The 13,454-nt window shown below is 30.6% G+C and overlaps 1 protein-coding gene across 1 annotated transcript; it reads right to left on the bottom strand.

Moving 5' to 3' along the window:
* Nucleotides 1-386: 386 nt before the first annotated feature.
* Nucleotides 387-7,299, bottom strand: LOC123888961 (alanine--glyoxylate aminotransferase 2 homolog 3, mitochondrial-like). Its single transcript, XM_045938132.1, has 9 exons — nucleotides 6,716-7,299; nucleotides 6,322-6,552; nucleotides 3,864-4,034; nucleotides 2,588-2,731; nucleotides 1,963-2,142; nucleotides 1,369-1,594; nucleotides 1,070-1,183; nucleotides 846-932; nucleotides 387-749 (listed from the first exon to the last, which is right to left on the bottom strand). Exons 1-9 carry the CDS (start codon nucleotides 6,959-6,961, stop codon nucleotides 706-708), a joined length of 1,443 nt encoding a protein of 480 aa, XP_045794088.1. The 5' UTR covers nucleotides 6,962-7,299; the 3' UTR covers nucleotides 387-705.
* Nucleotides 7,300-13,454: the final 6,155 nt, after the last annotated feature.

Genomic DNA, 13,454 nt, shown 5'->3' with positions numbered 1-13,454 from the left:
AATATAAACTAGCTTGACATGCATAACTCACTTAAAATAGAGATATGGGTTCAATTCCCGCTACCAGGATGATTACCTCTTTGGTAGGTGATCCGTAAGTACCTATGTAAGCGCTCTTTAAGCCACGAGGTATGCCCTGAACCTGGCAAGCCCCTAAGACTCAACTCACCTAATCTTTTACAGAACCAGAGATAGCCTTAATGTATTTTCTTTTAAATCTTACTAATTGCTAGAAGTCCATAATTAAGCTTCCAATTGCTCAAAATCAAATTTTAGTTTCAGCATTCAATAGTGTAGAGTCAACTATACCGTAAAATCAGAGGTATAAAACATAGGGAAAAAACAGGAAGAAATATCAGGATTGGCATATGCATGAAAAGTAAAGGTGCAGCAAACAAAAATGGGATGAGATAAGATAACCAAGAGACAACAAGTTGTTGGCTCATTCGTTTTCCATGAAATTAAAGGAGCAGCGAATAAAAAACAAAAATGGGATAAGAAAGATAACCAAGAGACAACGAGTTGTTGGCTCATTCGTTTTCTACGATGGCAGTTGGCAACTATAAATAGGTCTAAAACCTGCAGGTAAAATTTATAAATTTTACTTGCTAGAGTCGAGATGGAATAATCTAATAGAGTTTAAGTTAACATCATAAAGTACGGTTGACATTTATTTACACTTGCATCTTATTTAAGCTTCACAGTTCACATTCTAGATAATGTGTAGTCCATGGCATCCACTAGGAAATCTGCAAACAAAACATAGACAAGATGTAAGTAATAAGGACTAAGAATAGTACTATTTTTTTATGCAATGTTAAAGAGAGAGAAAATTAGAGACTAACCTGCATCTTCTTTGGTGAAACATAATGGAGGTGTAATTCTGAATACATTTCCATAATAGCCACCTTTTCCAATCAGCACTCCTAAGTCTGTGGAAACAGCAGAAGAGCATATCATCGGTTTATATAACTCAGCTCAAAATCCGAGATACTAGACTGTTTAAGAATGTAGGGAATTGACTAGAGGAAATCCAGAACAACTTAGCCTATAAGGATTGAGACTTTACCTTTCATTTGGTCCATCACATGCAGTGTTTCCTCTTTTGCTGGTGTTTTAAGTTCACGGTCAGTGACAAGTTCAACTCCAAGCATGAAACCTTGTCCTCTTACATCACCAATTACTATCAAAGAAAACAAGAAAGTATAATTAGAGACATTGAAAGAAAAACAAATTTTTGTTCTTTTGTAACCATAATGCATCTCAGCTATAGTCCTTTCTTCTGCATCATGTAACTCTCTCTAGAATGAATTCATGAATGCATGTGCATTAATCTTAGATAAGAAAGTATAAGGGACGAAACTATACCTTCATATTTGTCCTTGAGCGCTTTAAGCCTCTCTTTTAAATGGGACCCCACTACAAATGCATTTTCTTGAAGCTTTTCCTTCTCTATTACTTTTAAAACAGCCAATCCTGCGGCTGTGCAGACAGGATTTCCACCAAAGGTATTAAAGTAACTTCGGCGAGTTAGGACCTTTGCAATCTCAGGAGTAGTTACAACAGCACCAAGAGGAATGCCATTTCCAATACCCTGCCAAAAGCAAAATTAAGAAAACAAGCCAAAAAACAATGAGCAGACATACTTGACAAGTCACTGTCACGATGGCATTGCAGTTCTTGATACTTTAGAGAATCTCTGTCAAATACATCCCAATTGTGGTTTCATTGCAGATATCAAACTCATTGATGTCGCAGATCAAATCGTAATTGCATATTTTTTTTACGAAAAAAAATCTTGGATATAATTTATCAATTATAACTATGGTCTATGCATCACTTTCATTACCAGAGAAGGCAAATATTCTATGTTTTTTGACACAGACGGTTAGACTTTTCTGTTTGCTAAATTAAGTGAAGATGGATTCTTTCTACCCCGACAAGAAGAGAAGAATTAGTTACCTTTGCCATTGTTACTATGTCAGGTTGAACACCATGGGCTTCAAATCCCCAGAAATTGCTACCAGTGCGAGCAAACCCAGACTGAACCTCGTCAGCAATACAAAGACCTCCAGCTTTTCTAACACTATCATAGGCAGCAGATAAGTAACCAGGCGCCAATTCAACAATGCCCCCAACTCCCTAACATAAACAACAAGAGCATCATCAACAAATGTGTTTGCTTACAAAAAAGCTTATGATACCATATCGCCGATTCATGTTGCTTAGGAAATTACACATGATACATCAGTTTACACTATTTTAGTATTAGTTTTACACAATTTCTTAAAAGTTACACACGGAGCGATAAGTTTAACTTAATAAATAACACAAAAAGTGGTCTATCGCTATCTAATGCATGACTTCAAATTGCAGTACACAACCACAATTGCTTCCGAAATATAACGGATTTTGTGGTCTCCAGTATTACAACCGCGATATCAACCGCATCAGCTGCAATTTCTCGCAATATAAAAGTTCGCAGCGTAGCACAATTGAAAACCATCATCTAATGTATAATGATATACATGGTTTATATCTAAAAATAATTAAGTTCACCATAGATTTGATATGGTTTATAAGGTACCTGTATAGCTTCAGATATGAATGCAGCAACATTTCCGGAAGTTCCAAAGTTAATGATGTCTTGAACATCTTTTGCGTACTTCGGTCCATCGGAGCCAAAAAGGCCTCTGTAAGGGTCTGGATTTACTGCATGATGAACACCACTCTTGATGGCACCCAAAACAGAAAAATATAACCGTTAATTAAGCAAAGCATCAAAAAGACAAAAACTATTTTACATTTTAAACTTAATTAACACTCGTTTAAAACAATTGGGATTCAAATGGAAGGGAACATAAAGAAAACAAGCAAAGAATAATACACAATTTTTTTTTGTTGGAGAATACTCCCTCCGACTTTTATTATAAAAAAAATTTATTTTTTAAATTCTTAAAATGTTTGGTGTATAATATTTGGCCTATAATAGGAACCAAATATATCTAAAAAGTGTTATTTTTCTTATAATAAGAATCGGAGAGAATAATTCACAAATTTGAATTTGTATGTGAGCTCACATGTAAATTTTTTATTTTTTTTTTGACGAAAGCTCACATGTAAATTGGCAACAAGTAAAATACACTATCTTAATTAGAAAAAATACTAAAATTTTGGGCCAAGATAGTATTAGTATATCTTGTACTCCAAATTGAAAATGAATAAGACACACCACAGCACATAATTGTAATATTATTTGCTTAAGTGGGGTCTACACATTCATTATCATAAGAAATCATTGTCATAGCACTTTAGAACTTATCCAAACCTACTTAGTTTCCATAGATATGTCCATTTTTTAAATAGAAACGATAATAAGCTGGTCACTTTCATAGTTGATAGAAATGTGCCCAGCGATACCAAACTCCGTTGGTGTTGCTATCACATATCACATATAAAGTTTAGTGAAACTATGCGTCAGCTGCCTAAACGTGTTAGTCCACTCCACTACCTAAGTCAATTTCATTCCTAGTTAACTTATGTAGTAGAAATTACAAAAAGTACTTAGAAAATATAAAGGTGGGACACGCCACGTGGTTTATTATAATAAAAAATATGTTGTGAAGAGTTTGAATAGTATGAGATTCTTACTTCGATTTTCATCTAATTTATAGAAACTAAAAAAATCCTCTATCTATATTCTATAAATATGCAAATAGACCACGGTTTATAAAACCATTTTTAGACCATAGAATTTCCTCATCTAGTTGTTGCCACACTTATAAACCAGGTTTGTTGTGTAATAATTATAAAAGAAAACTGTGATCAAATTAAATGAGATAAAAAGAGGATAATATATATACCTGTACAACATTAAATTTCCAGATACTTTGAGCTGTGGCCCCCATGGTGCCACTTGCATTCCCGTGGTAAGAATTTCTAACAGATATTATGTCATGGCATCCAGTGTACAACCTTGCTATCATCATCGCCAATTCGTTTGCTTCTGTTCCAGAGTTTGTGAAAAACACCACCTACATATAATAGACACGCACACTAAATTAACAAGAGCGATATCTTGTAAATAAATAATACTAATACTAGAATAATTTCAAATGTGATTATTTAAACATGCAAGTAAATTATATATCTTTCTCAACTCTTGTATCTTACATTCTCAACCACCAAGTTACTCATTTAATATTTTTTTTTTACACTAGTTGGAGTTGAGATTGATAATAATTGGAATTTCTCCCCAAAAGCACGTTTGGTTAATCTTAAAGATTCTTATCATACAATAATTGTGTATAAAAATTAAAGAATACTCCCATTAATCAATTGGGATATTTAATAATTTGTGATACAAGATATATATGTTTGGTTGGGTGTTTTTGGACGTAAAACTTAAAACATACTTTAAACTAAATTGTTTGTTTTCTCGTGTGAATTGAATTATTTGACATGGACAAGAAACATTATCTTTTGGCCACGAAACCAGTTAGCATCGATATCACTCTACGCCAGCATAGCATCCATCACAGAGCTCCAATCCCATGATATTGACAAATTGGCAATTAAAGTATTAAAATAGTTTATTAAAAAATACTACAGTAGTAATTGGCGTACTCGGTTAATCATCCATGATTGAAACATAGTTATTTTATTCATATTTATTTATTTATTATTATAGGATATTTCTAACTATAGTATCCTTGTGGGACATTTCTTAAGAATTCTATTTAAGATCAACCATTAACATTTTGGAAAATATTATTTAAACATAATTTTTTAACAAAAATACAACAAAGTTATACTTTTTACTTTTTTTTAATACTTGTTCTACGCCTCGATATTCGTGTGTGAGTGAAGAAAGTACTATGTTGTATTTTTGTCTAACCATTTTGTGTTAATATAACACATCTCTAACATTTTATCGATCTTTTTCTTTTGTTGAGCTATCACCTGACGTAGTTCACAAATTTTATCATATGAAGTGAAGGAATCTTTGAATTGCTAGTTCATTAACACCGAAACTGGAAAAGAATTTAATTTGAATACACCACGAGATGTAAAGACGATGTAAAATTTAGATGATAGAATGAACACTATTTTAATCTCACATACACAATTGTGAGACCATGTCATCAAACTCATGTGAAGATGGTGCCTAAACTAATATAGACAAATTTTAACCTAATTATTAGGTATATTTTTTAAAAAAAGTTATTAGGTATATATAACCAATACATTAGTTTATTATTTATTAATTACTATTATTATTACTATAATATACTAACGGGCCAGACAGGCGCGTTTCGCGCCTGCCTGTGTCTAAATTATGTCCCAAAAAAATATACTTTATGTTATGGTCAATTTGTTAATTAAATATGCTTTATGTTATGGGTCGGTTTGTTAATTAAAGATTTTTGCTGCTAAAGATATTTATGTTATGGTGAGTTTGTTAATAAAAGATTTTTGTTGCTGCTAAAAAAATCAAGGGTAATTATAAGAGTCTGTTTGACAAATATGTACTATTCATTTGCCTTGTTTTGACCGTATTTTTTAATAATATATAAATGTAAATATTAAATCTTGTTCAATTTGTTTTAATGAGTATTTTCAAAATATTATGTTTTTATAATTTTTAGTAATAGACAATTAAAGATATTAATGATCAAAATTATGCATTGGCGTATGTGCAATGGTCAAACAGGGTCTTATAATTAGTGTCTTATAATTAGGGACGAAAGTAGTAGTATAGATATAGAATAGATATGAAAAGTCTACACCAAAACTCATGTATTCTCTTTATATATAATATAGATATAGATATAATATAATTGAGAAATATTTTTTTTCTTTACTGAAATGGTAGCATCAGGTATATAGGAATCTATTTTTGAAGGAATAGGAAAAAAATATCGAGTGGTCAAACGAAAAAGAAAAACAATGTACTAGTATACAATACCAAAAAAGTAAAAATTAAATTTTATACTACCAAAAAGGTGAGACATATGCGTCAAAAAAAAAAGAGCATATATACATGCATATATTAAATTAAATAAAATGTTCCCAAAAAATATATTAAATAAATAAAATTACCAAAAGAGACATATTAAATAAAATAAGAGTTAATTTTATTTTAAAAAGTTTTTATGAAAATAATTTTTTTTATGAATAAAAAATAAATATTTAATTTTTTTTGTAAGAAATATTTTAGTATTTTATTTTATAAACTTGTAATTTTATATAGACAAAAATAATATTAATATTTAACATAATAACACGCTGGAGATTACGGTAACGTTAACCGAAACGCACCTTAAGATCGCCGGGAAGCTTACTAGCCAAAGCTTCTGCAAAATCAGCAACGGCATGGTTCAGATACAGAACCGTTGAGTGCTGTAACTTTTTCGTTTGTTCGATGATAGCTTCGACTACATCAGGGTGGCAGTGTCCACAACCCACCGTAGCAATCCCTCCAAATCCATCAAGATACCTCCTCCCATTTTCATCGAACAGATATTGCCTCTTCCCTTCCACCACGTTCAGCTACATCACAGTAATCATATCATAAGTTAAAAAATTAATTAATTAATTAATTAATTAATTAATAACCGTTGCATTTTAACGAAGATAATAACAGAATCAAAACTAGTGAATTATTGACGATTATAATTATTAAGAGTTATTATTCGGTGTGGTGGATCCTCACCGGAGATTTGTAGAAATGCATGATTGAAGGGCTAAGATACTCTTTACGCTTCGCAAGGATCTCATCGCCGGAAGGACCAGAATACGGCGGCGGAACGTAATCGAACGCCGGTAATACTGGTGGTTCGACGGAAACGGTTTCCTTTGTTCTTTCCGCTGCCGACTGAGAAATGCTTCGCTGGCAGATGAATCGGCTCTGCTGCGGTGATGATCGGCGGAGTAATCTTGCAAGTAGTGATCCTGTCATTTCTTCCGGTCGATGAGGATTCCGGTGATGGTTCCGAAAATGTAGGACCCGACCCGAAACCGCACGATGAGGGATAAAGAAAGAAGAAGGAGAAATGAGAAAGAAATCAGAGAGAATCAAGCAGGATTTGAAGGAATGAGAGAAGAACGGGGAAGGTTTATATAGGGAATGGGTGAGGGTGATGATGTGGAGTGATATGATTGGTTCTCAATTACTGCTATAGATTCACAGCGGTAATAACAGCCGATTTATCCGTGAATGGCAAAATGAGAAGATACAATATTTTTTTTTTACAGAGAGAAGATACAATATTGTTTTTGGTTTTAATGAGAAGAGATAATATTGATTTTTTTTAAAAAAGACAATTTATTTGATTTTTTGGCTTTCACTGTCAGATTAATTTGATTTGGGATTAGTTCTGACATTAAAAACTCTCTTTCAATTGTAGTTGCGAGAAATCGAACTGTGGTCATCCTTAACCATAATTGATTGACTTATATGTATAAAAATGAAAGTTTCTACGATTTTTTGAAAGATAATATTGATTGATAAATATATAAAAATGAAAGTTTGTACAAAAATTCGAATGTATCGGTATATTAAATTATTTTTTATGAATTTAAAGAATTATTTGCCGAATATTGTATTTTATATATCATGATTTTATTAAGTTGCTGTTTTTTAAGTTTTGTTCATGTTAAATTTGTAGTTTGTAAAAGTAGTCTTTTTTTTTTTACGGTAAAACAATGAATAATATTGTAAAAGTAGTCTTTATTTTGACAATGTTTTGTAAAAAAGTGATAATTTTAGTCCATGTAAAATGAAAATAAGGACTAAAAGTGAATAATTTTTTTAAGACTATACTTAAAACCTTCTAATTTTATAGGAACTAAAAGCATATTTAACCTTAAAAGTAAAATAGAATAAGTCTGACATGCCTAATGAAAGCCTAAGCCTATATATATAGGTTTGTAAAAAAGTTTTGGCTTGTTCGATTTAAAGAAATAAGCTGATCTAACTTGAGCCTATATATAGGCTAAGCCGTAGGTCCCTGTAGGTCGGTCTAACCTATTCATATTTCCGAACTCTACTAGTGGTGTTGGTTTGGCACCTTGGAGTGTGTTCCTCTCAAGGTCTAATGTTCGATCCCCCTAGTGCAATTTCAGTGTGTTAGTCCATGTAGAGAAAAAAAAAACTCTGGCTTTAAATGAGCCCCTGAAAGTGAATGGTCGAATTTGTCCTTCGAATGTAATGTCTCTACTAACTGAGTTAAACTCATGCGACAATTTTTTTTTTACCACCGTAAAAAATGGATTTAGATTATATGTCCAATGTTTGGTAACAACAAATTAGTCCCACAAAATGTAAGTATGGTAACATTTTTTTTAAAGACTAAAAAAAGATGTATTAAAGAATTGATCAGTATTTGTATATTTTGTTTTTTGACTGAAGTTAATTCATTACTATATTTTGACTATATTCTATTTGACTATTTCTTAAAACATTAACTAAACTAGTCAAAACATTTGACTATATTTATGTATTTGAAAATGTATACTCCTACTTTGAGTAAAAAAAAAAAAAAAAGAGTATACTACTTCTGTTGAAAATGATTAACTTGGTTATTAACTAGGTTTTTAAAAAAAAAATTAAAGCGTATAAACAAAAGGGAGAATAACATGGACAATTTTTGAAAAAAAATCGTCCACGTAACACTCTTATAAAATATATTCTCTTCAATAAATATAAAAACTTGACTTTTGCTTATAATTAGAAATAGAGAAAGTAATTATAATCTTTTGTTAACGTTTCAGTGATAACTATGGGACACACCAGGTGAATTCTCTCCTATCAACCGAATTTTTTCCATATGCATGAGTTAGGAATTGAATTCCTAACCACATGTTTAAGCGATCAAGACCCTTACTACTTGGATCAATTCACTGTTGGTAGTGTAAATATTTTCTATTTGTTTTAAAATCAATTTTATTTCATCATATTTATGTTAATTGAGGTTATTTTATGTTAGGCTTAAATACAATTTTTGCATCCTAAGTTTCACAATTGTGTGATTTTTGCCTCTTAGGTTTCAATTGCTTATTCTAACCTCCTAAATTTCACAATTGCTCGATTTTAGCCCTCCAAGTTTACCCTCTTTTGCATTTGCTAGCTCCCCATTGACTTTTTTGAATAAAATTGCTTATGTGATATTTTAAAAATGTATATTTTAAAAGTAAAGAAAATATGTTTTAAAATTAATTTTTTTTATAAAATAATAATATAAAATTAATTTTTTTTATAAAATAATAATATTTGATTTTATAAAAATGTATTAAATTTTTTTTTTAATAAAAGGTTTAATAATTATGATTTTTTAAAAAAACAAAGTTTACAAAGTTTTTAAAAAATAGTTCATAATTTTTTTTTAATTTTTTTATTTATTTTATAAACTACATATAATAAAAAATATTTTATAATTTATTTAAAAAAAAACAATTTGTAATTTTGTTAAAAAAATAAATTAATTTTTTAAATATTTATTTTTCAATTTTTTAAATTTTTTATTATAATTTATTCGGGCTTGCGGGCAGCCTGCGGTCCATTCGGACTAGCCCATATTTTAAATGAGCTTTATCGGGCCGGGCTAAAAAGCCCGGAAACAATTCAGGCTAGAATTTTCAAGGCCCAAGCCCTGGAAACATTCGGGTTTGGCGGGCTGGCCATTCGGGCTAGCCCAATTTGATAGCTCTACTTTTTTGGTGTCCCTCCCTCCAACCAAGGATCTCTAAAAGTAATGTATTTTCCCCATCATCCGCCACATAATACACATTATTCACGAACCACCTTTCAGTTTTCCTTCAAGAACCCCCTCCATCTCTTGTCGACAACACATGTTATGAGCGCGAATGACAACTACACACACCCTCATTTAAAGTCAAATTATATCTTTTATCTAAGATGTTATACCAAATTCCACGTGAATCGATATTTAACCTCCACACCCCTAAGTAAAGAGATATTAAACTCTTTAATACGCCTCACCCAAGACCACCTTCAGTTTTCTCTAAAAACACTTTGTCCCATTTAACACTGAATTTTACGAGCCTTCTCACTCCCCCCAAAGAAAAGATTTAAATAGAGACTGAATTTTAGAGATAATACATGTCAGAGCCTTGAAGAATGAAATATAGTAAATTGGAATTACAAAAATAGTAGATTTCAAGAGAACCAGACGACCACTTTTCAACATTTCCAAACTCAATGGTAGCCAAAAAATAGTCTCAAGATCATATCCCTTTGCAACTCAGACATTGGACACGTGCATTTAAAGAACAAAGCCCAATATAAAACAAATACTAACCAAGTTATTGGGCTCAAGTAGTTAACGAGCTTCACCAAAAATGACAGATTTTGGGAGAACCCTGGTTTGATTTCTGGGTGGAACAATTTCTTTGCCAAACTTTACTTATCTCGCGGCCGAACTCTGGATTACTATGACCAATTTATCCTAAGAACCAGAGGATTATAAAAAAGAAAAAACACTTGTTTTATTGTTTTCCTTCTTCTTTTTTAATTCATGTTTTCCTTCTTTTAAAGAACAAAATTTACTAATTAGTCCATTTAAATTTAGTTGACGATTAAAAATATGAATAAATAATTGATACTTGCAAAATAATACGGTCTCTTAATTTAAAAAGGGTGACACTGAAATCCATTTATATATAAATCGTTTTTAGTTCATATATAGATGTTGTTTTCACGAAAGGATAATCTTAACATACATATTAGATAATCTAATGTTCGTATAAACTGAGCTATACTCACAGAAACAATTTGACAAATACCCTTTCTTTTTATAATAATGAGTTTAGCACAGATTAGAATAACGATGAAAATATAGATACTAGTTAAATATGTGGTTGTATGTGCAAGAACATATATACGTTATGAATTTAATTTATATACACTGTTAGTGTAATAATATTTTACACATGCGTCCAATAATATACCAACATATTATGTATGGTGTTTAAAAACATATGATGTGTCACATTCATTAAATAATGTGACAACACATCATTGGATGCATGTGTAAAAAAAATTTACACTGACAGTACATACAAATTAAACTCGTTATGAATTTAATTTATATACACCGTTAGTGTAATGTTATTTTACACATGCATTCAATAATATACCAACACATTATATATGATGTTTAAAAACACATGATATGTAACATTCGTACAAATTAAACTCATAAGTTATATTATTGATTTGTTTATCAAATTTAACATGATATATAGTTTCCAAAATAGGTAGAAAACAAACATCTACACAAATATTTATGCAAGTGACTAACAACTCTATTAGAGTCTAATTCAAAATCAACACGTATATTTTTCCAAAATAGGTAGAAAATAAACATCTACTACAATTTTTGACAAGTAAAAGATCAAGCTTTCCAAATATTTTTGTTACTATGAAATTAAAGTTGTTTTGACGAACACTTCAATACATAATGATAATGACAACTAATCTTCTATTCACTTTCTTATGCCTGTTAGAAACCAAGAGCATCCATAGATGGAAAATTTGAGGCCTTGTTGAGCTCAAGGAAAAACCTAATCCTTAAACGCTTAGTCCAAATAAATCCATAAATATAACACTACTTTGCGCATTAATTAAAACTCTTGAGTCTTAATCCCAAAAAAAAAAACTCTTGAGTCTTGTCCACTTCTAAAATTCATGTCAATATGATGATACATTTGATCTACAATAAACATCTAACTAACAAATATTTTGTTGGGTTACGAAAGGGTAACCGCGGATTGTGGACACCATATATTAACCCAAGACCTTATGACATTAGATTTATAGGTTTTCTCATTTATAAAGTGTTCAAGCTCAACTTTTCTAAATAATGTGAAACTTAACTCATCTCACATTTATCGTAACGTATTCCAACAATTTTGAGAAGAAAAAGTTATCAAAGCTCTTATTAATTTTATCTTGTCAAATAATCGGGATCAGCAAACGTCTCTTTTTTTGTCAACTATAATATGTTGCAAGTAGCCATGACCAATTGACCATGATATAAACATGACCTTTGGACATTAAATATGAACCTTAGGCTCCCCTTCTTTTTGCACGTGCCTTTTTAGGTATGGCCATTTGGCTAGTGTCCTTCCTTGTATGAGTTAGTTCAACACCAAATTATTAGTTCAATACTATTTTTTTTGGTACAAATTAGTTCAATACTATTAATTATGTTGTTGTAGAGATTTTTGGTAATAACATCGACTAATCATGCGAATAATTTTAAATATTTTTTTGTGATAAATAGCAAGATATATATTATGAAATTTTACGATTAATGTGAATAAAAACATAAAATTATTTGACAGTATCAAAAGACGAGACAAGTGATATTTTAAATTTAAATACCTAGGTCAGTCTATCCAACCCTCGTTTTTGACGGATTAAAAGCGTAACAGACCTAAATGAAAGCTGACCAACCCGTTTTGCTATCCTACCTTTGTTGACCCACAAATATCCACTTTTTTTTAGAGAATTAAAATGAAAAATTGACAATTAATGCATATTTGTCTTGTCTTAACTTAAGTTGGTCAAAATGTTACTCATACCTTATAAAAGTGAGTTTAAATTTTATTTCCTATATGAAGGTTCTAAATATATTGGATAATATCCAAGTTTTTGTACACACAAGTCTTGAGATTTTTTCCAACTCTAATGATCCCTAGACCCTAAACTCTTGTAACTTTCTTATATCTATAAAAAGTTATGCCATTATCATTTGACACTATTTGAACCAAAATTAAAGAGATGAATATGCGCCCTCTACGGAACCTTTTTTGTCAATACACCAAAACAAACAATAATGCAATTGCAATTATAATATAGTAACAATAAAGCAAGCACATAATGTACCTAGTCCAAAACGTGTATTGGATGAATTGATTAAAATGAATCTGACCGTGATTCTAAACAACTCATGTCCAAAACTTTTATATTTGTGTCAAGTCCCTCAGTTATTATTGCCTTAAAGAAATTGTAATAGTATCTTTTCATTATAGATAAAGTAACACAATAATTTACCAAAAAAATTAAGTAACACAAATAAGCAAAACAACATGAGAGTTATTTGTGGCTGAGGTTAAGAGTAAGCATAGTAGTGATCATTATTAAATTTACTAATGTCTTAATTAACATCATGATCAAGGAAAAAGCAAAAAAAATTATAGGTTAAGGAAAACAAAATGGCTTTCAGCATCATAGCTTTTTTAATATAATGAACTACCACTTTGTATATATGTTTGCCGTGTAGGATTTGCACCACTTAATTAATTCCAATGACTTACGTCAGAAAAATTAATTCCAATGACGATGTGCATGTTTTTGATAGTATTTTATTTTTGTTACTTTGTTCATGAAACCCATTAGGAATACAGCATTATTGGAAAGACCCAAA

The sequence above is a fragment of the Trifolium pratense genome, linkage group LG6 (assembly GCF_020283565.1).
Source record: "Trifolium pratense cultivar HEN17-A07 linkage group LG6, ARS_RC_1.1, whole genome shotgun sequence".
NCBI lineage: Eukaryota > Viridiplantae > Streptophyta > Magnoliopsida > Fabales > Fabaceae > Trifolium > Trifolium pratense.
The sequence above is the reverse complement of the archived record's forward strand: the minus strand, read 5'-3'. Positions and strand labels throughout refer to the sequence as shown.